Raw genomic sequence first — 27,993 nt, forward strand, 5'->3', positions numbered from 1 at the left:
CCTAAAAATAGAAAAAAAAATGCCACAATATCTAATGATTGTTAAGCTGCAAAATATTACTGTTTTGGGTTTATTACCACTTTTAAGTTCTAATAAAGGGCATTCATAGAAAAGGGGGACAGAGCAGTAGAATGGCATCTATATAGAGGGGGGTGGGGGTAGAGCGGCATCTGTATAGGGGAGGAGGGGGGCGGGGGGCAGAGCAGCATCTGTATAGGTATAGAGGGGGGGTGCAGAGCGGCGTCTGTATAGAGAAGGGGGGGTGCAGAGCGGCGTCTGTATAGAGAAGGGGGGGGGTGCAGAGCGGCATCTGTATAGAGAAGGAGGGGGCAGAGCGGCATCTGTATAGAGGAGGGGGGGCAGGCGGCATCTTTATAGAGGGGGGGCAGGCGGCATCTTTATAGAGGGGGGGCAGGCGGCATCTTTATAGAGGGGGGGGCAGGGCGGCATCTGTATAGGGGGGGGCAGAGCGGCATCTGTATGGGGGGGGCAGAGCGGCATCTGTATGGGGGGGGGGGGCAGAGCGGCATCTGTATGGGGGGGGGCAGAGCGGCATCTGTATGGGGGGGGGGCAGAGCGGCATCTGTATGGGGGGGGCAGAGCGGCATCTGTATAGGGGGGGGGCAGAGCGGCATCTGTATAGGGGGGGGGGCAGAGCGGCATCTGTATAGGGGGGGGGGCAGAGCGGCATCTGTATAGGGGGGGGGGCAGAGCGGCATCTGTATAGGGGGGGGGGCAGAGCGGCATCTGTATAGGGGGGGGGCAGAGCGGCATCTGTATAGGGGGGAGCAGAGCGGCATCTGTATAGGGGGGGGGCAGAGCGGCATCTGTATAGGGGGGGGGCAGAGCGGCATCTGTATAGGGGGGGGCAGAGCGGCATCTGTATAGAGCAGGGGGGGCAGAGCGGCATCTGTATAGAGGATGGGGGGGGGCAGAGCGGCATCTTTATAGAGGAGGTTGCTTTTTCCGGGGGTTCATTAATAGTCTTTATGTGCCTCTTGGTATAGGTTTCCTATTTTGATATGTATGCAAGAGGTGGTATTCTTTAAGGTCTTACCCCACCCCTGCAGGCTCTACCTTCCTGACGGGCACTATGTAGCCAGCTACAGATAGGTGTCTGAGATTTCTTCTTTCATGCAATGGAAATCTGGTTGTGACTGCTCAAGACACCACATTTTAGGAAGCTGAACTCCAGGAATTTAGCCACTTCGTAATTTCTGTGGTCATACTATGAGTGTAAGCCTGAGGAGCATACCACCCCATGGACCTACGGGAGTACAGCTATCGCTGCACTCAAAGCTCTGACAGGAGAGACGCTGCTCTCTCATAAAGCAGAAAATCTGCCGGTCTCTAGAGTTCGACCGATATGGGTTTTTCTCTGGCCGATGGCAATATTTTGAAATCACGGCAGCCGATGGCCGATATGATGCCGAAAAATTTCTTTTTCCTCCACCCTCATAAAATCTAATAGACACCTTTCCCACTGGGGCGTTTTTCAGCCGCTTTTGGGCTAAAAATAGCGCCTGTAAAGTGCCTGCAAAACGGCTCCCCTGCAGTCTGTGTGGAAGCCCGAGTGCTGCATCTTTGGAGTGGTGTATACCGCTCCTCCACCACTCCTGCCCATTGAAATGAATGGGCACCACTGCCGAAGTGCATGCAATGTGATTTGGCAGCGGCGCTTCACGGGCACATTTAACCTCTTCCTCGGCCGCTAGCTGGGTTAGATGTGCCCCACTAGCAGCCAAATGGCACTGCTAAAATGACGGTAAAGTGCCACTAAAACTAGCAGAGTTTTGCCATCAACACCTGCCCGCTCCAGTGTGAAAGCAGCCTTAAGTGATACAGAAAATTTCTTACATTTATTAACCACTTCAGCCCCGGACCATTTTGCTGGCCAAAGACCAGACCACTTTTTGCGATTCGGCACTGCGTCGCTTTAACTGACAATTGCGCGGTCCAGCAACGTGGCTCCCAAACAAAATTGATGTCCTTTTTTTTTTCCCCCCACAAATAGAGCTTTCTTTTGGTGGTATTTGATCACCTCTGCGGTTTTTATTTTTTGCGCTATAAACAAAAATAGAGCGACAATTTCGAAAAAAACACATTATTTTTTACTTTTTGTTATAATAAATATCCCCCAAAAATATGTAAAAAAAACTTTTTTTTTTTCCCCCTCAGTTTAGGCCGATACGTATTCTTCTACATTATTTTTGGTAAAAAAAATCGCAATAAGTGCAAAAGTTATAGCGTTTACAAAATAGGGGATTTTATAAATTTTTTTTTTTTTTTTTTTACTAGTAATGGCGGCGATCAGTGATTCTTATTATTACTGTGACATTATGGCGGACACATCAGACATTTTTGACACATTTTTGGTACCATTGTCTTTTATACAGCAATCAGTGCTATACAAATGCAGTGATTTCTGTGTAAATGACACTGGCAGTGAAGGGGTTAACCAGCGGGTGGCAGTGTAGGGGTTAAGTATTCCTAGGGGTGTGTTACTAACTGTTGGGGGCTGGGCTTTCATATAGTCAACACTGATCTCTGCTCACATGGAGCAGAGATCAGTGTCACTAGTTGCTAGGCAGAATGGGGAGATGCTATTTACAACGGCATCTCTCCGTTCAGCCGCCCCGTGAGACGTTCGCGGGTATGCCCGCGTCGATCGAATCCGTGGGACCCGCGACCGTAGTCGCAGGGGTCCCAACCAGCACGCGAGTGCGCCGGCGATGGCAGGGTCTCATTAAAGATTGGATGTACCTGTACGCCAAAATGCCTGCCCGTGCCATTCTGTCGACATAAATCGGTGTGCGCTGGTCGGGAACTGGTTAAACAAAACAAGCCGTGTATGTATGTATGTATGTGTGTGTGTGTGTGTGTGTGTGTGTGTGTATGTATATATATATATATATATATATATATATATATATATATATATATATATATATATATATATATATATATAAAATAAATAATTAATATAATTTATGTATGTGATTTTCTGGCAGAAAATACAGGATTTTTACTTGTAAGCAACAAGTGTCAGAAAAGATCTAGTCTTTAAATGGTTAAAGTGAGAACTCTACACACTGAGTTGAGTTCATTGATAATTATAAACATTGAATCTCTTTGATCTTTTCTTGGCAGACTGTCCATAGAGGAGGAAAGTTGCTTCACTGAAGACTAAGGCCACGTACACACGGGCAGATTGTCTGCCCAACTAAGTTCGTCAGACAATCCGACAGACAGTCCGTTCAACTTTTGAATGAACGGACTTGACCACACACGATGAGCAGACAGTCCGCTGAAAGCGTGCGCGATGACGTGTACAGCACGTACGACGGGACTAGAAAAACGACGTCCAATACACTGCAATGCAACCTTCGGCCGTGTAAATCCTTTCTGAGCATGCGCCATACTTAGTCCGTCCAACTTGCCTACACACGAGCGGACTGTCCGCTGAAACCAAGTTTGGACGGACAAAACCAAGTTTGAACGGACAAAATTACGGAAATTCCGAAAGACAAAGTCCGTCAGACTGTCCGCTGAAAAAGTCCGCTGAAGCCCACACATGAGCGGATTGTCCGCTGAAACACGGTTCAGCGGACTAAGTTGGACAGACAATCCGCCCGTGTGTACGCGGCCTCAGGCAACCTTCACTGACTTCTATTACAGAAGTCATTTGCAAGTAACACTGTAGTTCTAATCCGCAGATGCCGATTTATTAAACGGCAAATATTGGCCTGGCCGATATATCGGTCGACCTCTACCCGTCTCTTCCTCCTTTAGTCCATTCGCAGAAGACTTTGGATTTTGTCAATGAGTTCACAAAATGCAAAGCGCTGTCTGATTGGCCAGGTGGAGGGGAGGTTGTGAACACAGCATCTGCATGCAACTCTGCAGCGACAGTAGCTGAGATCAGAAGGTCCAGCATTGGAGAACTAGAACTAAAGCTATAGCTATGCTCCTGTGCTCAGTAAAAATACAAATTCTAAATGAAAGAGCCAAGTCCATGAGGTTGCATGCACCCAAATGGACTTAACCTCAGATTGTACAAAGTGGCTGATTTCCCGGAGTTCAGCTTTAATGTTAAAGTGAAAATAAATACAAGGCACTATTATATACATATTAATTTCAAGACCAAATCTTGTCCAATGACGATGCAGGCATACAATGAAGTACCAACACAAGTTGAAGTTCACAAGACGAGAACCAGGTAATCTTCAATCATATAAATATAAATTGATGGAACCAAAAGGAATGAGGAGTGGGGAATGTTCACTAGTACAGAAGGATAAAGGGATTGGAAAGGGGGGGGAGGGTTGGGTTTAGGGTAAGGAGGATTGTCCATGGTTGAATAAAGAGGACCCCACTGGATAGGGGAATATTATCCTGATCTCTCTGGACAGGAGGAAATAGAATCCTCCTTTTCTATTTCTTTTATTTATTGTTTTGTGTTTTGGCGCTTGCATTCTTTAATCAGGAAGATATAAAATATTGCATACAAATATATAATTGCCATTTGCAAACAGCAGGTGGAGCTGTGTAGTATAGTAAGTGAACTTGTCTCCTCTATCTGATTACAGTTACGTTGAAAAGTTTACAGACTTCCTTCGGCTTTTTGTCAGTGTCCACCTGCGAAGGATAGAATCAAATGCTCAGTTCCCAGTGGTGGAGTTCCTGGCACTACTGTTCAAATACACCTTTCACCAGGTATTCTCATCATACCCTTTCTTCATTGTTGTCAAAAGGATATGTATACTTTTATTTTTATTTATTTTTTGTGTTTTCTTTATTATAGTCAGAGAAATATATGATATATAATGTTTATAAATATTTTATCATTTTAATATCCAGTTTAGCACTGTTTCACACTTTTCCAGGCTTCCCTTAATTCCTCTGTTCACAGAGCTCAATATCTCAAGCAGGCTTTTTTTTTATCACATATTTGTTTTCTAATTTTTGTACTCTGTAAACCAAATAATAATTAGAAAATAACAGCTTAAACAAATTCCTTTTCTCATAGCACGGAAATGTTCAGAGATATGCATAACAAAGTGTCCGATAAAATGTGCAGAAAGTTAAAGCGGAGGTCCACCCTAAAATGGACCTCCGCTCATCGGAATCCCCCCCCCCCCCCCCCCTCCGGCGCCACAATTGGCACCTTTCAGGGGGGAGGGGGGTGCAGTTACCTGGATAATCCAGGTAACTGCACCCACTTCCGGGATAGCTGTCTGCGGAAAGGGGTGTAGATTACGCCCCTTTCCGCAACTGCCCGCCCCTTTGCGCAAGTGCCCCGCTGCCTGCTGGGAAACGCACAGTTCCCAGAGGCAGCGGGGACCGTCCGGATTGCGCCGCGCGGCTCGCGCATGCGCAGTAGGGAACCGGGAAATGAAGCCGAAAGGCTCCATTTCCTGATTCCCATACCCAAGATGGCGGCGGCAGGACCCGACAGACGACCTAGCGATCGGCTTCGGGTGCCGACATATCGCGGGCGCGCTGGACAGGTAAGTGTCACTATTTTAAGTCAGCAGCTGCAGTATTTGTAGCTGCTGGCTTTTAAAAAAAATAAAATAAAATGGGGAGTCCCGGTGGACTCCCGCTTTAAGATTGTGATAAAAGATTGGAAGGTCATCCAAAGTTGTTACTAAAATTGGAGAGTGCAAAATCTGGTGCAGCTGTGCATGGTAGCCAATCAGCTTCTAACGTCAGCTTGTTCAATTAGGCTTTGACAATAATGCCTAGGAAGCGGATTGGCTTCAATGCAGAGCGGCACCAGATGTTGCGCACTCCAGTTTTAGTAAATCTACCCCAAAGAGTACAGCAATACGGGCTTGCCAATGGACATAAGCAGTTCTCACCTGCAGCTGATTTAACCAGTAAAAGATTATTCAGTTAAGCCTAGAGAAAGGTGGAAGGGCAGGACAACAAAGACGATAGCCAGAGGGACCGGATTTATTATTATTATTTTTTATACTTGTTAGAACCCCTATGTTGATGCATTATATTGCCAAAAGTATTAGGACACCTGCCTTTACACGCAAATGAACTTTAATGGCATACCAGTCTTGGTCTGTAGGGTTCAATATTGAGTTGGTCCACCCTTTGCAGCTATAACAGCTTCAACTTTTCTGGAAAGGATGTCCACAAGGTTTAGGAGTGTGTCTATGGCAGGGGTCTCAAACTGGTGGCCCTCCAGCTGTTGCAAAAATACAAGTCCCATGAGGCATTGCAAGGCTGACAGTTACAAGCATGACTCCCACAGGCAGAGGCATGATGGGACTTGTAGTTTTGCAACAGCTGGAGGGCCGCCAGTTTGAGACCCCTGGTCTATGGGAATGTTTGACCATTCTTCCAGAAACCTATTTGTGAGGTCAGGCACAGATGTGGACAAGAAGGCCTGAATCGCAGTCTCCACTCTAATTCATCCCAAAGGTATTCTTTTCGGGTTGAAGTCAGGACTCTATACAGGCCAGTCAAGTTCCTCCACCCCAAACTCGGTCATCCATGTCTTTATGGACCTTGCTTTGTGCATTGGTGCGTAGTCATGTTGGAATAGGAAGGGTCCATCCCCGAACTCTTCCTACAGAGTTGGGAGCATAACATTTTCCAAAATGTCTTGGTATGCTGATGCCTGAAAAGTTCCCTTCACTGGAACTAAGGGGCCAAGCCAAACGCCTGAAAAACCACCCCACACCATAATTCCCCCTCCAGCAAATGACTTGGGGACTTGAGCTGCAGTCTTTGGATAGACTCATCGGTTTTGCTTTTTCTCTACAGCCCACCCATGAAGGTTACCTCTCATGTCTCGATATCTGGGCGCTCTTTCTGGACTATCTGACCAACAAAATACGAAACCGGTTAGAAGACAGAGAGGCCATGATAAACAGGTGAGTGTATAGTGGGAAATTCTGTCCTATACATCAACACTTAGCCAAACAAAACCACATCTGCTTTTTTGATTTACAGGATAAACAGTCATTTGTGTTTACTTGCAGAAAATGTTCCAAGCATACTAATGCTGCCATATATGTAATGGCTGGTATGCTGCAGTATATTCCGTTTTTGTTGTTCAGTTTAAATATACCAAAAAAAGTGCACGATCAGACGCCGTGCATTTATTATTTTTGCTTGTTGCCCTGCTCTATACCGACTCACCTCCTAAATCCCCCCCACCCCACCCCACCCCGTGCCTGCACATTACATCCCCGTAGACTTCTGTGAAGTTGTGTTGCAAGGCCAGGGATGGTCATGGAACTCTGTAGGGCTGTAAAGCACAGGTGGGACCAGGATGTAAAAAATCACTAGAGGTTGCAGCTGTCGGATTGAGGTAAGCATGCATTTATGTAGGGGGGAGGGTGGAATGGTTTAGGTCAGGGCAAAGGGACCGAAAGCATAAGTGCATGATGTAACCACACTGTGATTAGGGTTGCCACCTCATCCCTTTAAACCCAAACACATATTAATTACACAGGTTCTGTGGCTGATTAAGGCGGCAAACTCAGTGCCTTATCTGCATTCAATTAGCGTCAACCTGTGTAATTCATATGTGTTCAGGTTTAAAGGAATGAGGTGGCAACTTTGTGATGCCTTGTAAAAATATGCATTGCAGTGTTTTTCTTAACTTTATTGAAACTTTACAAGAGCAATTTTATTCAATTCTGTGCATAATAGCACTTTTCAATGTGCTGCAGTGCATTGTATTCTGTTGTGCATTAAAGACTTTAAAATGATTTGTAAATGATCACCTTGTAAAACAGCTCATTCAGTTCAAAATTTAAAAAAAAAAGGACAAAAATTTGTGTATCGATGTACAAATATTTTGAAGTTTTTTTTTTTATTTTTTAAATAATCTCATTCACTCTGTTCGCTCTGCTTTCACCTGTATAAGAGCTATGGGGAGAAGAAGCGGCAGTACTCTGAGCTTCTCAGTGAATGGCTGTGTTGGGGCGGGGGGGGGGGGGGGGGGCATAGCAAGACAAGTCTGATCATTGTAGGAGAGCAGGCTGTTCCCAGTATAGCTAGAGAACTGACCATTTGTGATGTACTCCAAGAAAAGGATTTTACAGGTAAGCTGTTATAATAATCCTATTTTTTGGTGCGATCACTGCTGGCGGCTATAGTTATTCTGATGGGGAAACCTTTTCTTTCAACCTATGGTTGAAGGAAAGAAAATTGAATAATCTATGACCAGCCTTAGCAGTTCAGCGACTGTCTGCTTTTATTTGTTCCCTGGAGTTAGTGTTCTTAAGCTCTTTGTTAAGTGCTCTTACAATTACAGGTACGAAGACGCTCTGGTGCTGCTACTCACAGAGGTCCTCAACCGAATCCAATTCCGCTACAACCAGACACAGCTGGAGGAGCTAGATGACGAGACCCTAGATGATGATGTAAGAGCGTGCTCTGGGGTTGGATAGATAGTAAAGAGTCAGGCTGGCCATTTGGTGTGCAATCTCCTTCAGGTTTACCAACAACTATGTAGTATGAAGACTACCTGATCTGTATTTAAATTGAAAGATTTGCTTAGTCGGACCCTCACACTATATACCGTAGGTGGTGTAGGAATTAAAGAAGATAAAATTGTACAATATGTCCAAGATATGTAGGCTGTTTAGAACTCGGCACATGCATTACGATCTGTACTGTACTCGTAAAGAGCTACCGAGGACTATGTAGTGCCAAGACTTGCCTGGTTGAATGTGAATTTGGTAATGCTAAAGGGGACTGCACAGTCAGTTGGTAAAAAGTGTGCGTGTGTGTAGTGGGAATTTATTAGATTTACTAGACAATACAATGAGTTTGTATCCTATCGGGCAGACCCTTGCACTACATAGTTGCTGGTAGATCGAAAGGAGAATGGAACTTCTTTAATGGGACATCCCGGTGCTTTGACCCCTGGTGGATGAGTTTTAGGTGATCAGTAGGAAACCGATCTGTATGAGAGCTCCTTATACTGACATTCCCTTTCTGTTTACAGCAGCAGACAGAGTGGCAAAGGTATCTGCGACACAGCCTGGAAGTTGTAGCCAAAATCATGGAGCTGCTCCCTACACATGCCTACTCCACACTGGTAAGGGAATTCCATAGTGAAATTGGTGTACTGTGTTCCTTTTTAAATGTGACTTAGTGATTTGTAAACCTCAAACATTAAACGTGAACAAAGCATATTCCTCTATAGTGTGTACTTGTCTCAATTAAAAGCAAGTGTGATTTCTGTCTGCTGCTTTGTTCCTCTACTATCAGCAAGAGTCGCTTCTGACAAGTTTTCCTGACACCAAGAGGAAAAAAAAGTGACAGGTGGGAGCTCCAGCTGATTGACAGCCTCAGCTCTGTTCCTGTGTCCTGTGTGGAGGAGGGGGTGTCCCTTCTTTCCAATCAGCTCTCGGAGCTCTTCTCACTGAGTGCTGCAAAATGTAATTTTCAGCTCTCTGTCCCTTGCTTTTTGAACTCGAACGAGCTTCTAAATTCAGCACTTTGGTAGATACAACTTATTTAGGAGGATTTGTTTCATCTGTGTATTATGAGGATAGTCCCTTCACTGGGTTTATGTAAGGGTTTACAACCTGTTTAATATACATTTATACAGTGATCTGTGTGCTACAGATTTATATTTGTTTTTGTTTAAGGTACTCATTAGAAGAGCATGACTGTACGGCACCCCAGTCTCTCTGCTTAGCACTTTGATTTCCATTTAAATACTAAGGCCACCCAGCTTTGTTACCAGTATATGGGTGTGATTTGACTTTGGCTGAATCTCCCTTATCTAGGGAATTCTGATAACCTGATGGGGCTTTATATACCCCCCTGTCAGAATTCAACAGCGGAGTGATTTTTCTTTCCTGCCACCATGGTTTGGCTCCCACTGAGCCATTGTGTTCTCTTCTTGGGGTTTCCCTGCCAGGAGAACACAATGATTATTGCTGGTGGCTACATTGCTCGAATCTCGGCCGATTCCTGCTAAATCAACCAAGATTGAAACTGTCTGACTGGCTTAAATGCTTTTTAATGATGTGGAGTTAAGTGGTAACGCACAAAAAATGCCTGAACAGCTATGGCTCCATCCTTCTAGAGAGAAAAGCAGATGATGGCATTGTCAGGGGGAGCACTGTTATCTCTGTTAATAAGGGTTAATAAATACCTGGAAGTCTTACATCACTTAGGATCCATGTCCATATTACATGATTCTGAGCTTTTACATCTGCTCTCTTACTTGCTAAATGGGGTGTGTTACTTCCATCAGGAAAGCTTTTCGATTAAATGACTTTTTTTTTTTTTTTAAAGTTTTCTGCTCTGCAGGAGAACCTCAACGTTTATCTTGGTCTTCAGCAATGTATAGTGAACACTGGACCAGGTAAGTGCTAATGACACATACTTCATTATATTTAAAACAAACTCCGCTGCTGATTTTAAGAAAAAAAATAATCCAATAAAAAAAACTAGCATTTTATGACAAAATCATTATTGCATATATGTCTTCAAAAACAGACTTTTTTGTATTCAAATGAAGCTGGCATAAGTACCTGAATTTGTCCCTATATTAGAATCCTGTAATCCCAAGCACAGTACCATTAAGACACGGAGAGGGAGAACCTGCAGTGTTGGCCAGTCACCTTTATTGATATCACAGTGCTGCCAGAATATTAGAGGAGGAAAAAATGAAGGAGATGAAACTTATCAGATTGCTGCTGCTCCTTCATTGTCCAGTCAGCAGGCTGGAGCAAGGAGGAGACGGGCTGTATGTATTCAATCTACTATACAGTGTGGCTGAGTTGTGTAAACCATAAGGCCCCTTTCACACGGGCAGACCAGTCGGGTCCACCTGTCAGTGTTTTAGGCGGACCCATTCGAACCATCCATTGCTCTCTATGGAGCTGATGTCCGATCCTGTCCACAAACAGACGGATGGGGCTGTTCCCCATCTGTCTGGTGGATCGGCTAGCAGTTGGATGTAAACAAGCAGTCAGTGTTGATGGGGAATCCCTTCCATGGAGCCATTGTGATCTTTGGGGGGACTGTCCCTGCTAGGAGAAAACAGTGATTATTGCAATGGCTAAAGCCATAGGCAATAATCGCATGTAAAAATCTGACATGCTGGTTGTACCCAAGTCAATCGATGGATCATTTTTATTACAATCAGCCTACCCATAGATGGTTCGCATCTCGGTCTGTCCCTGCTGAACCGGCTGAGATTGGGACCATCATTGGCCGGCTTTACTGAAGCAGTGTGCACTGCTGGATAGCAGCCATGCTCCAGTGAATTGAGATGCTTTATTTATGACTTTGCACCTTTTAGTATTAGCAGTATTGGACGTCTGGGAGAAAGATGCAACTCTTTTTGGGGTTGATTTACTAAAGGCAAATCCACTGTGCACTGTAAGTGCATTTGGAAGTGCAGTTGCTGTAGGTCTGAGTGGAAGCTCTGTTGATTTATATCATCAAATTGTGCACGAAAAAAAATGCTTGTTTTTTATTTTCCTTGCATGTCCCCCTCAGATCTAGAGTGACTGCACTTCCAAGTGCATCTGCAGTGCACAGTGGGTTTGCCTTTAGAAAGCTGTGGATTTCTTGCACTCAGGTTTAAAGGAGACGTTTGAGTTTATAAAAAAAAAAAAAAACATCTGTACACTCTACCATGTCTGCTCCAAGACCAAGAACTGAGCAATCGCGTAACTGCTGATCACTGAGTTTTCGGTCACCTGGGAGCGGTGACTTGAGCACTGGGCAAGAGAGGGGTTGGGCGCAGCTGGCTCTGGCTCTTCTTTTTAGGTATTTTGACTTCTGTGTTTTCTTGATGTATCATACCCAATTCTTGAAAGTTTTCACAAATCTATGCTCTGACTTTTTTATTTTTAAGAAACTTGCTTTACAAGACCAGTGACCTGTTTTAGGATGATCAAACTGTTGTCTGTTTTCTCCCCACAGGACAGCGACTTAATGTGACTGCAGAGAACGACTGCCGGAGGTTACACTGCTCATTGCGGGACCTCAGCTCGCTCCTGCAGGCAGTGGGGAGACTTGCAGAGTATTTTATCGGGGATGTGTTTGAGGCACGCTTCAATGATGCTCTCACTGTAGTGGAACGGTAATGTGCCATCTTCATGTTCCTGTATGAGCTGTAACTTTTTTAGCCAATCAAAGTCGATGCTGACATTTAACTCTGTAATGCTTTCTTATAGGTTGGTCAAGGTTACTTTATATGGTTCCCAGATTAAACTGTACAACATGGAGACTGCAGTGCCATCTGTGCTAAAGCCAGACCTTGTAGATGTGTACGTACCACTCCACTCTTATGTCACTGTTTTCTCGTATGGTTCTGTTAGGGACCTTTCTGTCCAAAAACAATGTGATGGTTGATGTCCAAGAGTTAATATTGATTTTATAGCATGCACAGGTGACTTGATGCACAATCCAGTACAAACCTTTTGAAAATATATCTAAACTCAAAAATAAAAGTGTCATATTGCAGCTTACCAGGGCTTGGACATAGTGGCTACATTCGTATTTTTTTTTGTTTTTTTGTTTTTTCTTTAATTTTTGCCTGATGGTCTTGCAAATAACACCCTTCAACCCTAGGGTGACAATTTTCACTCACATTACTGTACATGTGAAGGAGCAGAGTTGTCACCCTGGGCTGCTTGCCTCCTTGGCACTACAAAACACAGAAGATTGCTTGGAAAGCTGATACAATTTTTATAATTCTCAACGTGCTTTGAGATTTCGCTTCCATGTGCTGGAAGTTACAAGGATAGTGGATTATTATCGGGATCAGCAGTTTGTTTTTTTTTCTCTGTACTAACGCAGCCACTACATCTGAGGACTGTTAAGCTCCAAAATATTTTATTTTTCTTCTTGGATTTAGATATGATTTTAAACTACGGATAAGGTAAAGAAGAGAGAGAAAACCTGTTAAGGTGTTTTTTTTATTTCTGCCTGTATCACCTATTTAGGAGATCTTCCCCCACTTACTGTGCATGCACCAGAACAGTATGAATGGAGAACCTCTCCAACAGAAAGCAATAAATAATCCTAGGGCAAGGATTAAAATGTAGAAGTTTGTGTTGCTGTGCACACATGTATTGGATAGGCCTCCCTTCTGTTTGGTCAGTAGGATAAGAAATGATCAGAAACTGGAGTTGCTTGCTTGAGAATGGTGACTCGTGTCATACACCAGTCCGTTCCATGTGACCCCTGCACCTCTCCAGCAGTAGCACCCCCCCCCCTCATCTGAAGAGACAGCAGCAAAGAGGAGGATAGAACCTCTATGTGCAGCCACGGCACCCCTTTGTCTCCCCCTCATCTAGTCTCGGCATTCAGCAGACTCCGGCAGCTGATTCCAGCCTGCCTCTGGGCCTCCTGAACCTCCACTTTATGCCTCCCAGCAGTACAAGGTAAGGGGGTGCACTGTGATGTAAGGGAAGGTGGGGAACTCTTCACTTCTGATGGTAGGGGAGCTCTGGACACTCAGTCTTACAGATGCAACTATAATTCTGATGCGGTCAGTGATGAAATTGAGTTTGACACTTTTGCTCTAAAAACTGATGCAAGGATGATGTGCCCAGTCCTTTGTCTAAAAGTGAATTGGCAATGCAGCATGCTTTTTTTTTTCTGTCTATTACAGGGTTCTGTGAAAGAGTAACTCCACCTTTTGTGGGTAAAAAAAATAGCAAATAAAGAAAAAAAATTAATAAAGCGTATACAATTGTGATCAAGTCATATTGTAATTGAATATTATTAAACATTACCTTTCCAATCTTCAGCCGCTGAAATTTTCTGAAAATGTAATATGGCTTCCTGAAGGTGTTCTGTACACGGGCTGTATACAGAACGCCCCCCAGAAACCTAATTTCCTGCTTGTGTGATTGGCTCACTGATTTTAACAGAAGTTTGCATTGAGATACAAGTCAGTTTTCTGGCATCCCCTGCAACACAAATTTTATTTTTTGCTGAGATACTCCCAATAGGAACACATCTAAAGGGAGCAGCTTTCCTCATTAGAGCCCTACAGCTGCAGCAGCTGATAATTATGAAACCACTCCCATTAGACTCACTTGGCACAGAGGAACACACAGTGCTTTCTTCAGAATAACAAAAGGTAGGAATCTGCAACAAAGTTTGTTATAATACCTGCAATGTGCATAGATCACCCAGAGGGGAATGTTTTTTTCATAACAAAAGTGGAGTTACACTTTAACCGTTTTGTACTTGTAATGTACTCCTCTGTATTTACAGTGGTTTGAAGTATATGGATTATGTAATCTCCGATTCGCAGATCATTTCTTGTGGTAAAAATGTTTTTTTTTTTTTTTTTTTTTTTTTCTGCAGACATGCCCAGTCGTTGGCTGCGTTGCAAGCTTATTCGCACTGGCTTGCTCGTTTCTACGGCGAGGTCCAGCGTCAAAACCCAGAACAATTCATGTCCATCATCTCCACAGCAATGGAAGCCCTGCCCCCTCTAATCAGCTCAAAGGTGAATGGCCGTGCACATCGGTGTCGCACCCTTTTAAAATTATTATTATTATACACGATTTGTATAGCGCCAACAGTTTACGCGGCGCTTCACAATGTATAGTGGGGGGGGGGAACACACAATTACCGTACCATACAAAAGGTACAGGAGGGCCCTGCTCGTAGAGCTTACATTCTAAAGGGAGGGGATGGTGGTACAAAAGGTAATAGCTGCAGAGAATGATTTGATGGGGTTCTTCATGTATGTGTGGTAATGCTGGGGTTCTTCAAGTGTCTGTGTGTGTGTGTGTGTGTGTGTGTATTTTAGTCACTTTTTAGGATTATTCAATTTTCCTCTACTAATTCTTCAAATGTTGCTGCTTGTCACTGGTGATCTGCACTCGTAGGAAGCCCCCATACATACAGATCCTAATGGCCACTGACAAACCGCTAACATGATTGTAGCTGGTGGTCATGCACAGTGCAGCTTCCAGCAGTCTCAGGAAGGAAGCAGTGCATGTAGAAAATGTTCACAACCTTCTTATGAAAAGATCACTTAAATTGTAGGCTGCCTTTGCTGACTTCCTTCTTAAAATGCTAGTTACCTGGTTTTCTCTGGATTTAATTCTTTAAAGTGTTGTAAACCTTTGATATGAACAAAGCTTATCCTTCTATAATGTGTACTTGTCTTGTCTCAATCCAGAGCACTAAGTGTAATTTCTGTCCGCTGCTTCAATTCTCTATCAGCATTAATCACTTCTGACAAGTTTTCCTGACACCAAAAGAAAAAATGGTGACAGGGGAGGGATCTCCAGCTGATTGACAGCCTCCACTCTGTTTTTGTGTGCTGCGTGAAGAGGGGTGTGTACCTTCCCTCCTATCAGCAGTCAGAGCTCTCCTCACTTAGCTCTGCAGAGTGTAACTTCAGCTCGAAAAAAAAAGATAAATACTTTGTCATTGCATTGCAGATTACAATTAAATTCTATAAAAAATCCACACATGTAAACCTATAACAGCCTGAACATTACGCCCTCTTTTTTTTTCTGAACTCTCAGACAAGCTTATAAATTCAGCACTTTGGATGTAGAGAAGAGAAGACTGCAGATAGACAGGTACAACTTTGTATGTAGGAGGATTTGTTTCATCTGTGTGTATCTACTGGGGCCAGTCACTTCACTAGGTATATGTAAGAGTTTACAACCACTTTAAGTCATTGGTTTGGAAAAATATGCAGCAAATGAAGTAAGAACACCTGGTACACAAACTGTTTATGATCAGTGACTCCATGAAGTCCAAGAATTGGCTTAACAGCTAGGCAGTTAGCATTTTCAGTAGAGATGTCCGCAAAAGGCAGTCTTTCAGTTCAGGCTTCAGCACTGTGATCAAAGAGGGTGAAAGGTCAGCTGTGTGTACATGAGTTTTCAATAATTGTATGGTGTACTCTAGCATGGAGCGACTCTATGCTGTTAGCATACCAGAGCTAGCAGGTTAGGACATGGATGAGTACATTGTTACAGGTGCAGCTGCCATTCAGGAGCACAGAACATCCATATTGATAGTGTGGCTTACTTCTAAATACAAGGAACCTGATTTGGCAGCCGTGGTGCCACATTTTGTTTCTTCTTGACTAACCTGTCCTTTTTCTCAGGTACAAGAGAAGTTGCTGCTGTCCGCATGTCATCTTCTGGTCTCTGTGGCCACCACCGTGCGGCCTGTGTTCCTCCTCAACATTCCCGCCGTCCAGAAAGTGTTCAGCCGTGTGACAGACAACGCTGCCCAGAGACTGCCGGAGGAGGTGCGCTGTCCTCTTTGTGTAGAATCCTTATGTTGCAGCACTGCTATTGTAACCATTTATTTTCCTTCTATGGGGACGTTTATCAACAGGGTGGCCCTTGTGGGCTTTTAATTTAGGTCCCCCTGTGCAATTTGGTCTTCTGGCTCCACTTATTACATTGATCCATTTTTTTTTTTTTGGGGGTGTTTTTTTTGGGGGGGGGGGGGGGGTTTGTTTTTTTAGACTTGGGGTTGTTCTTGTGGTCTATGTCCATTGAAATTTTTCTGCACATGCTGTGTCAGTCACAAAGGTGATTACTTGTCCAGAAGACACAGGAGTAGGAAGTGAAGAAAAGATGTGATGAGCAGCAATAACAACCTACCAAAATGTCCCACTTTGTTTAAAACCCGGAATGAAAAAAAAAAAAAAAAAATGTATATATGCATCTCAAAAAATGTAATCTCAAAAAGTTAGTGATTTGCAATGGCTCGGTGTTTTTGTTTGTTTTTTTTACAAACATGTCATGCTTACCTCCACTGTGCAGCTTGTTTTGCACAGAGTGGCCCGATCATCGACTTCTGGGTTCCCACGGCGGCTCCTCTTATCGGATAACCCCCTAGGAGAAGCGCTCTCCTGGGGGGGGAGGGGTTACCTTGCGGGGGGGGGGGGCACTCCCGAGTCCAGCATTCGGTGTCCATAGACATGAATGCCGGACTTGGCCCTGGCCCCCCAGTTCCTGCATCATTGGATTTGATTGACAGCAGCGGGAACCAATGGCTGCACTTCTATCAATGTATCCAATCAAGAGCCGTGACCCCGTGCAGAGAGGGAAAGCGTGTCTCCGGCATGGGAATTAAGGGGCTCAGGTAAGTAAAATGGGGGGCTGGGGGGCTGGGGGGCCGGTGACTGCCAGAAACAACATGAGGGTTTACAACCCCTTTTAATTTATTTCAGTAATACAATTAAAAAAGTGAAACTCCTATATTATATATATTCATTACACACAGAGTGATATATTTTAGGGATTTCTTTTTTACATTTGATTATGGCTTGCAGCTAGTGAAAACCCAAAATTCAGTATCTCAGTTCAATATTATAAACTCGTGGTGTTGCACTCTAATTGGCAAATTAACTCAAAACACCTGTAAAGGTTTCCTGAGCATTTAAATGGTCTCAGTCTGGTTCAGTAGGTCACACAATCATGGGGAAGGCTGCTGACCTGACAGTTGTGCAGAAGACAGTCATTGTCACCTTCCACAAGGAGGATAAGTCACAAAAGGTCATTGCTAAAGAAGCTTTTCAGAGTGCTGTATCCAAGCATATTAATAAAAAGTTTTGAAGAAAAAGGTGCACAAGCAATAGGGATAACCACAGCCTTGAGAGGATTGTGAAGCAAAGGCCATTCAAGAATTTGGGGGAGATTCACAAGCAGTGGACTACAGTCAACACACACAGACATCGAGGACGTGGGCTACAACTGTCCCATTCCTTGTGTCAAGCCACTCCTGAACCAAAGACAAAGGGTCTTGCCTGGGTTAAGGACAAAAAGGACTGGACTGTTGCAAAATTTACTTTCATCCGAAAAGAGGACTTTGGCCCACTGAGCATTTCATTTGGACATTAAGGTCCCAGAGTCTGGAGGAAGAGTGGAGAGTCACAGAATCCAAGTTGTATGAGGTCAAGTGTGAAATTCCCAGTGTCAGTGATGATTAGGGGAGCCATGTCATCTGCTGGTGTTGGTCCACTGTGTTTTATGAAGTCCAAAGTCAATGCAGCCTTCTAGCAGGAAATTCTTGAGCACTTGATGCTGACCAGCTTTAAGGAGATGCTGATTTTAATTTTCCAGCAGCACATGGCACCTGCCCGCACTGCCAAAAGTACCAAAACCTGGTTTAATGATTATGGTATCGTTGTGCTTGATTGGCCAGCAAACTCGCCTGACCTAAACCCCATAGAGAATCTGTGGGGTATTTTTTAAAAAGGAGACACCAGACCCAACCATGCAGATGAGCGGAAGGCCGCTCTTAAAGAAACCTGGGCTTTCATAACACCCCAGCAGTGCCACAGGCTGATCGCCTCCATGCCACGCTGCATTGATGCAGTAATTCATGCAAAAGGAGCCCCGACCAAGTTTTGAGTGCATACTATACTGTACATGGACATACTTCTTAGCCAATATTTCTTTATTAAAATTCTTTTTTTCTTGGTTTTCTCTAATATTCAAATTTTCGGAGATAATGAATTTTTGGTTTTCAATAGCTGTAAGCCATAATCCTCAACATTTAAAAAGAAATATATTGCTCTGTGTGTAATGAATCTATATAATATGAGTTTCACTTTTTTAATTGAGTTACTGAAAATATGTGTGTGTATATATTTCTTTTTGGATCACATTGGATGTAAGTGACCGAGTGAATAATTTCTCTTCTTTTACCTCTGTCCCATGCACAGGCCCAGGTGCTGCTCTGTCGTGCTCTGTCTAATGTCCTCCTCCTCCCGTGGCCAAATGTCACCGAGCCGGAACAGCAGTGGGGAGAGCGCTCGAATCACCACACCACCCTACTGAGCTCTCTGACCAAAGACTACCGTGAGCTGAAGGGTTCTGCCCCTCCTCAGAGGAAGGGCCAGCTGGAAGCCAGTGAGTACCACAATTCATACAGCACAATGTGCTTTTTACTCTGTACTAGAGTACGTTAGGCCTCATTTATCCAAATGTTGATGAAGAGCTTTTCTTTGTTGCTATAAGCATAGTCTTTCAGTAAGTAAAGGAGAATAAGTGATCACCTGGCATGTACAGCAAGACCAGTTCAAGTCCAAAAAAATTTCCTTCCATGTAAAAATGGTAGGTGTGTGTGCGGGGGGAGGGGGGATTGGGCGTGACTTGATGGTGGGGCGAGCGGCCGCATAGAAACACCGCTCCGGGTCTCAACTACCATCCTACCCTTATCCTGCATCCTATCTCCTCACCGAAGGTCTCAAAACGTTCCCCTACAGCTGTGAGCACTCATCACACTGGCCGACATGGTGAAATACGGGTCGCCCTTGCCACCATCTGCGGCGGGCCAACTCGCTGGGTTCCGGAGGCAAGATGGTGCCGGGACACGTGCAGGCCAGGCAGACACGCTGCAGGCATCCTCCTCTGCTGACCAGAGCTCTGCTACAGGGGTGAGTGCTTCAACTCCAGCTATTTTACACACACAAGTAGACCCCCCTGTTGTCCCAGGACTCCCAGCAGCATGATGAGAGCAGCCAGGAAGTGGACTCTCCCCCTAATGAGGAGGGGGGTTTTTTGGATTGCGCTATGGATCTCCTACTATAGAGTAAATTGGATTATACCAAGTAGGTAAAGTGGAAAAGTAGCAGGGAAAAAAGGGGTAAGAGCAGCCTCTATTTGTTTCCACCTTGACAGGTGGAAAGGTACTAGGAAAAGGGGTGAAGATAAATAGACTTGGCGCTATACCTTCTCCATGCCAATTTATATGTTTAAAACTTTATGAGATATATTTTCCAGGGTGCTGGCAATTAAATAAAATTATGAAACCAATGAATGGCAATTGCTTGCCATAACCACTACGAGTGCAAGTACATATAAATTACATGTGCCACAGGATATATACTGTCATCAATTTAGAAAATATTAAAATGCAAGTGAAAAAATATAAGTGGAAAAAATTCAAGTGAAAAGATTGGGTAAGGAATGGTGGCTAATTCTTTCCTAATGGTATAGTGACTGTGCTTGGTCTGTGATAAAAAATTATGCTGAATGCAATCAAAATGAACTAACGTGACAACCAACACGCTGTGACAGACATAAAAAGCAGATAACCATGTATTGTGCAAAAACCAATATAAAAACCAATATGAAAAAACAATATTAAAAATATTAGAAAATAATATTAAAAATATTAAAAATTAGAATTAACATTCATAGTGAACCATATATATTTTTTTTGGATTATGAATAGTCTTTATAGTGAGTGGCGTGATCCTCCGTGCATATAGGGAAGGAAGGGGGGTGGTGATATTCAAACAGTGTTTCCCGTGTTCAGTGGTTACTCCAATAATATGCTCTCACCGGAAAAAATACCCCATCCGGGGTGGATCGACCTTCACAATATCAGCTATTGTGTCGCTTCTCTGGCTTGCTTCTGGTGCGATAATGGGGGTCTCTCGTTTTTCGGTGAGTGTAGTAAACCACATGTATTATGTCAAAAGAGAGGCATATCCATCCAGCTCCGGATGACGTCTGAGTGACGAAACGCGTAGGGCGTGGCCATACGACGTACACCTCTAGCGCTAACCAGGAAGCTGAGCGGGACTTTTAAACCTGCCTGAACGCTGTACTATTACTGCCATTGCAATATCTACGTTTGTAAGTAGATTTTATCTATTTTCTTTAATAAATATATATTTTAAACGGTATCACGCTATGGATATGCCTCTCTTTTGACATAATACATGTGGTTTACTACACTCACCGAAAAACGAGAGACCCCCATTATCGCACCAGAAGCAAGCCAGAGAAGCGACACAATAGCTGATATTGTGAAGGTCGATCCACCCCGGATGGGGTATTTTTTCCGGTGAGAGCATATTATTGGAGTAACCACTGAACACGGGAAACACTGTTTGAATATCACCACCCCCCTTCCTTCCCTATATGCACGGAGGATCACGCCACTCACTATAAAGACTATTCATAATCCAAAAAAAATATATATGGTTCACTATGAATGTTAATTCTAATTTTTAATATTTTTAATATTATTTTCTAATATTTTTAATATTGTTTTTTCATATTGGTTTTTATATTGGTTTTTGCACAATACATGGTCATCTGCTTTTTATGTCTGTCACAGCGTGTTGGTTGTCACGTTAGTTCATTTTGATTGCATTCAGCATAATTTTTTATCACAGACCAAGCACAGTCACTATACCATTAGGAAAGAATTAGCCACCATTCCTTACCCAATCTTTTCACTTGAATTTTTTCCACTTATATTTTTTCACTTGCATTTTAATATTTTCTAAATTGATGACAGTATATATCCTGTGGCACATGTAATTTATATGTACTTGCACTCGTAGTGGTTATGGCAAGCAATTGCCATTCATTGGTTTCATAATTTTATTTAATTGCCAGCACCCTGGAAAATATATCTCATAAAGTTTTAAACATATAAATTGGCATGGAGAAGGTATAGCGCCAAGTCTATTTATCTTCACCCCTTTTCCTCTCCCCCTAATGAACCTACACTGTCCACCATCATGATGGCTATACAAGACTGTAAGGCCTCACTCTCTAATCAAATAGCCTCTATACGTATTGCTCACTCCTGAATCGGGATGTCCAGAACCTACGTGATGGGTCCGGGGACATGGAGGAACGCATTAGCTCCTTGGAAGACACTGTCAGTTAATATGCGTGACACTACTAGTGAGATGGCTGCCCTTCGCGCCAAAATTGAGGATTTAGAGAATCGCTCAAGCAGGCATACTCTCCGCTTTGTTGGGCTTCCTGAGCGAGCAGAAGGCTCACATCCTGAAAAGTTTCTATACTCCTGGCTGCGGGACATTTTTGGCACTGATGCACCCTCTTTCTTCTATGTTATCGAACGTGCGCACTGCACCCCTCCTCACCCTCCCCCAGAGGGAGCTCCTCCCTGCTCCCTTATCTCGCGCATACTTAATTTCCAGGATAAGGTAGCCATTCTATGCCTGGCAAGAGAAAGGGGTCCACTTAAGTTTAATGGCAATACTATATAGATCTTTCCTGATTTCTCAGCTGAAGTCCAGCGCCAACGTATCTCCTTCTCAGCAGTGAAAACCCGCTTGCGTGTTGAAGGCCTGCCATACACTATGCTTTTCCCCGCTAAGCTGCGCACCATTCATGATGGTAAAACACACTTCTACACTAACCCCAAGGAAGCCATGGCGTGGCTGAATGATCGCTATGGAACTGCACCCAGACGCAGAGGTGACTGACAGCAACATCTGCTCCTTGAACTTACATGCTGACTGCCTCACTATTACAGATTCAAAGATTCCTATGTATCCGGTGCCTTAACTATACCACTTGCGTCAGCCACTTTCACCACACTGCCTACCGACTACTCTCTAACTGGCCTGACTACTGTATCGCTTGCTTTGCGGGGAGTTCGGATGACTTTTGAACCTCCATACGGCTGCAGTGGTAACACATCCTGGATCAGGAGATATTTCCTCCTTTTTTTTTTTTTTTTTTTTCTTTTTTCACCTCCGGTGGAGCCCCACCGGGCTCCACATCCACACTACCCACTCACCAGTTAGTGGTGAGGCCACGGAACAATTTTGACCTCCACTGACCTCCAGTTTTGTTTTTTATTTTATGTCGAGGAGGTTTTCTATGTTCAGGGATCCAAGGCTCGCTGTGTTTGGGATGACCGAGTGGGGTGCGTGGCATGGTGTTTTCAATGGATTCTTTTATTTATTTATTTCCCTTTTTCACCTTTTTTGTATTTTTTATGGTTGCTGCCCACAGCAGAGTAGTGTGTGTGTGTGTGTGGTGTTTGTTTGTTTTGTTTTTTTGTTTTTTTGTTTTTGTTTTTTTCCTTCTGTTTTTTTCCATTGCTGGCTCATGCCTATCTAGTGGTGGATCTCTGCCCTTAAAGATGGTCTCATGGAACACTAGAGGTATGAAGGCATCTCAGAAGCGGTCCCTAGTCTTTTCAGTTTTAAAAAAATGCCGTCCTCATCACTTGCCTCCAAGAAACTCACCTTACTGGCACTATGGTGAGAGCCCTTAAACACCCGTGGTTGGCTGTCTTATCATGCTACCCACACGCACTACTCCAGGGGGGTCTCTATCCTACTGGCTAAATCTCTCCCCGCTGAAACTCTACAAGTCAAAACAGACCCGGACAGGAGATTTATTATACTTACATTTTACCCTTGTAAACATTTTATATCCCTCCCCCATTTTCGGTGGAGGTACTCCAAATCTTCACTTGAGCTGTTGACCAGACCCCCTGGCCCCCTACTATATGTGGCTGACTTTAACGCCATTTCAGATCCAACTGTGGACCGCTTGGGGGGGTGGTGGTAGGCCCTTTCCCTCCCTTATAGATCGGATGCAGGTTTATGATTTTACAGAGTTATGGTGCTGGAAACATCCATTTTTGGGCCAGTACTCTTGCCACTCGGACTCTTTCCACACCATGTCTCAATTTGCCATGGCAGATACTCTTCCCATTGTTTCTGCAGTTTCCTATTTGCCCAGGGGAGTTTTAGACCATGTTCCTCTCTCTGTGGTCTCCGTCATCCTCCTGGGTTCAGGCCCTGCTTTTTGGCACCTGAATTCATATTGGTTGGAGGACGAGATGGTGCAGGGGGAAAGCAGAAAGAGCATTACCGGCTACTGGAAAGACAACAGGGGACGGTGGACCCTTCCACAGAATGGGAAGCCTTTAAAACTACATTGAGGGGCACTTTTATGTGCATCACTGGTGTCGTATGGAAAAATGGGCAACATATGGAGGAATTGGAAACTACCATGGTGCAAGTGGAGTCCGACTATGCTTCTAACCCGGCCCCTGACACGAGAGACGCAGGGTTACAGAGTCGCAGGGAGTATGAACTCCATCTGCTAGACCTTACACAAAAGTGCACGTTACACGCAACTCAAATCATTTGAACATGGTAACAAAGCCGGACGTCTCTTGGCTTATCTGACTAGACCTGTTTGTTCTCCCATATCTGTCCCGTGTATCCTTACTTCACAGGGCCAAATCCGTGACACACCTAGGGATATCATGGAAACCTTTTTTAAGCTTTTACAAGGACCTATATACCTCCAGAGCTGACTACACCGAATCCCAACTGAATGACTACCTAGCTGACATATCTCTCCCCTCCCTTTCAACTGAAAGAAGAGCTGAGTTAGAGGCACCTATCTTGGTTGAGGAGATTGCAGTGGCCATTTCACAAATGCCAGCACATAAGACCTCCAGTCTGGATGGCTAGCCAACTGAATGGTGCACACAATTTAAAGAGCTATTGTGCCCATTTCTTTTACATACTTATAACAAAGCCTTAGATACTGGAGTCCTCCCCCCACTGTGTGAGAGGCCCTGATCATACTTCTATTAAAACCCCGCAAAGACCCACTCAAATGCGAATCGTACCGCCCAATATCCCTCCATTAATGTGTACATTAAGAAGTGCTAGAAAACCGTTTAAATACTGTAGTTGCGACCTTGGTCAATAGTGACCAGGGTGGCTTTATACCTGGCAGGTCCACTAGAATGAATATCCGCAGATTGTTCCACAATCTGCAGTACCCATGTGACTGTCCTCCCACTGGGGTCATTGTGTCCTTGGACACCTGTAAAGCATTTGATAGTGTGGAATGGCCATATCTCTTTTGGGTGTTACAGCTGTATGGCTTTGGCACCCGTATGGTGGCATGGATAAGACTCCTCTATGCCTCTCCAGTGTCCCGTATTCAGGTTAATTCCTCTGTCACTGATTAATTCTCGATTTACTAGGGGCACAAGGCAGGGGTGCCCATTGTCGCCCCTCTTGTTTTCCCTGGCCATGGAGCCTCTTGCAGTGCGCATCCGCTCCTCCCCCTCAACTCCCTATCATACACCATAGAAGAAAGACTTTCACTCTATACTGATGACCCCTTGGTGTACTTGGTGCATACCAATGAGTCACTCCAAGCATTATTGAATGAGGTCACTATATTTGGAGACTACTCTGGCTTCTGGGTAAATTGGGACAAATCCAGTCTTTCCCTTGGATTCGGATGCGATTCCTCAGATTCACCTGGACTCCAAACTGCAGGTGATGTCTTCTTTTAGGTATCTCTGAGTTCTGGTGCAGGTACCTCCTATCTACCTACATCAGCAATAATTTAGACCCACTATTAACTCGCCTACAGGAGCAAACCAAACAATGAATGAACTTTCCTCTGGATCTTATGGGGTGGGCCAATACCCTTTAAAATTATTTATTTACCAAAATTGCTATATATTCTGCAAAATCCCTAAATCTATTTTCAAACGTATAGATACGATTTGTACAACGTTCCTCTAGAGTGGTGGATCCCCGGGGGGGGGGGGGGGCACTTGAAACGCTAAGGTTGCCAACGCATTTGGTGGGTTTGGCATTTCCTAACTTTTTTCTATATTTAGCATCTCAATTGGTGCATATTCATGATTGTCTGCACCCGGTTTCAGAAAATGCTTGTATACCACCACTGAAGGAGCCATTGCATCCTCCCTGGAAACCCTTCATAACATTATTTACAGGGGCCGGGTCCCAACTCGCCCCGGTACCTCTATGCTGGCTACTTCCCTTTCAATATTCCGTTGCATTACTACGAAGATATCCAGGCACACCTGGTTGACATCCCCAAATAACCCCCTGTGATTCATCCCCAGTCTACAGGAACTGTACTCCCTACCCAACCCTAATCGCTGGTACTCCAAGCGGGTTAAATATTTGTCATTTTATACAATGCACAGGGCTTTAAATCTTTCTATCAGCCACGACTTGACGTTGACCTGCTACTCTCCTACTTGTTCTATTACTATCAGCTCAGACATGCTATCCGTGCCCAGTTTGGCTCCCTGGGCGACCCTACCAAGTTATCTCCACTGGAGAAGCTGCTGAGACACCCTGACCCCCACTAAACATGTTTCTGCTTACTATGCTGCCCTAATGACTGATTTTTATTTATTTTTTTTATCCCCAGATTTAGCAAGGCTCAGGCAAAATGGGCCTCTCTGGACATTTCCCTTGCAGATGATAACTGGCCAGAATTTTAGTGACATGTACAAAACCTCAGTTATCTCATCAAGGGACTGCATTATACATGTAAAGATTTTCCATCAATCCCACCTCACCCCAGCTAGGTTGCTTAAAATGGGTTTATTGCCCTCAGCTGGATGTTTTCCGAGGCTGTGGCCAAAATGCTGATTTCCTACACTGTTTCTGGTCATGTCTAGTAGTTCAGAGCTGAGTGGAGGTGGGTTCTTTCATCTCTTCGGCTTTAGGCCTCCCAAACATTATCCACCCCCAAGAAATGCCTACTGGCCATTTTTGGCGACTTGCATATTTTTATGTTAAAAGGGCTATATTGTTGTCATGGAAGGGTACACCGACCTCTCTGAAATCTCGTTTGGTTAAAGTTTAGTTTACTATTATTATTATTATTATTATACAGGATTTATATAGCGCCAACAGTTTACGCAGCGCTTTACAACGTTGGGGTAGACATTACAATACAATACAATACAATACAATACAATACAATACAATTCAAGACAGGGAGAATCAGAGGGCCCTGCTCGTTAGAGCTTACAATCTAGGAGGGAGGGTCAAGTTATACAAAAGGGTAATAGCTGTGGGGGATGAGCTAATGGAGAAAATAGTGCAGTTGTTAGATGGAGGCAGGATAGGCTTCTCTGAAGAGGAAAGTTTTCAGGGATCGCCTAAAAGTGGATAAATTTGGAGAAATTCTGACAGATTGGGGTAGTGAGTTCCAGAGGATGGGCGAGGCTCGGGAGAAGTCCTGTAGGCGGATATGGGAGGAGGTGATGAGAGAGCTAGAGAGCAGGAGGTCTTGGGAGGAACGAAGTGGGCGATTCGGTTGGTATTTTGAGACTAGGCTAGTGATGTAGCTGGGGGCAGAGTTGTGGATGGCTTTGTAAGTAAGTGTTAGTATTTTGAATTTAATTTGTTGGGCAAGTGGCAGCCAATGGAGGGATTGGCAGAGAGGGGTAGCAGACACTGTGCAGTTTGTAAGGTGTATGAGTCTGGCAGCAGCAATGGCTCTATACCACTATATATAAACTTGGCTTTGAACTCTGGAAATGGAATAAAACATTCCACAAAATCTGAGATAGATGGTTAGCCAGCCCCTTGACCCTCTCCTCAAAATGAACATACCCTACAGATTACATATAGGTCGTGCCACGACCCCTCCATATGTGGATCTCCACTGTTGCTATGCACTGATAGTATGTTTGAACTCTGCACTTATGTAATTACTATATGACAGATGCACTACCATTTGTTTCTTGACCATATGAGCATAATGCTTGCTGCTGTATACCAATGAACAACCAAGTTTTTTGTTTTGTGTGTTTTTTTTTGTTTTTTTCTGATGTATGTTGGTTTGTCTTTAAACTCAATAAAAATATCTTTAAAAAAAAAAAAAAAAAAAAAGGTAGGTGTGCTTAACCTGTTTTGAGGGGGGTTATTTCTCAAGGATCAAAGCCTGGAATACCCTACATTGCACTTCAGTGACTTTCCTCTTTTTTTATTTTAATATTTTTATTAAGTAATAAGACCTATAAGGCACAATCTTTGAACAATAGTGCAAACAGATGTTAAACCGAACACGTATACAGGAATGCTTTTCCCCTTAAAATATTCATAGACAAAATGTTAAACGGGGAGATCTCAACATTAAACATTCTGGGTGGAAATACCGGTAGAGATAATGAAACCGTATTTTAAAATACAAGCAATTTACCAATAGGGTCAAGGAATGCATGTTCAATCCACTAGGGGTTTATTGCGCGATATCCCATCGAGCCATTTTAATATGTGGTACTGGCGCTGACTATGGGAAAAGATATAGGGGGTGGGAAAAGGGGGGGGGGGGGGGAACAAGTCAAAGGGAAACCCCCTGTGCACATTCTTATGAGTACGCTCAGCATAGAACTGTTATGTGTTCTGTTAAAACATCTTGCAGGTATTAAGATCTGAATGCAGCAGCA

General features: G+C 43.9%; 1 protein-coding gene across 1 annotated transcript in view; it reads left to right on the top strand.

The window, feature by feature from the left end:
• Positions 1–27,993, top strand: part of XPO6 (exportin 6) — a 107,168-nt gene that overhangs the window by 62,788 nt on the left and 16,387 nt on the right. The window contains exons 8-17 of the mRNA XM_077449290.1: positions 4,590–4,716; positions 6,784–6,893; positions 8,285–8,393; positions 8,981–9,073; positions 10,285–10,354; positions 11,926–12,085; positions 12,180–12,272; positions 14,326–14,470; positions 16,097–16,243; positions 18,674–18,860. Of these exons, the coding sequence (XP_077305416.1) occupies positions 4,590–4,716; positions 6,784–6,893; positions 8,285–8,393; positions 8,981–9,073; positions 10,285–10,354; positions 11,926–12,085; positions 12,180–12,272; positions 14,326–14,470; positions 16,097–16,243; positions 18,674–18,860 (1,241 nt within the window). The remainder of the gene's footprint in view (positions 1–4,589; positions 4,717–6,783; positions 6,894–8,284; positions 8,394–8,980; positions 9,074–10,284; positions 10,355–11,925; positions 12,086–12,179; positions 12,273–14,325; positions 14,471–16,096; positions 16,244–18,673; positions 18,861–27,993) is intronic.

The sequence above is a fragment of the Lithobates pipiens genome, unplaced genomic scaffold (genome assembly GCF_037356315.1).
Source record: "Lithobates pipiens isolate NorthernLeopardFrog02 unplaced genomic scaffold, aLitPip1_a1.2 Scaffold_22, whole genome shotgun sequence".
NCBI classification, from domain to species: domain Eukaryota; kingdom Metazoa; phylum Chordata; class Amphibia; order Anura; family Ranidae; genus Lithobates; species Lithobates pipiens.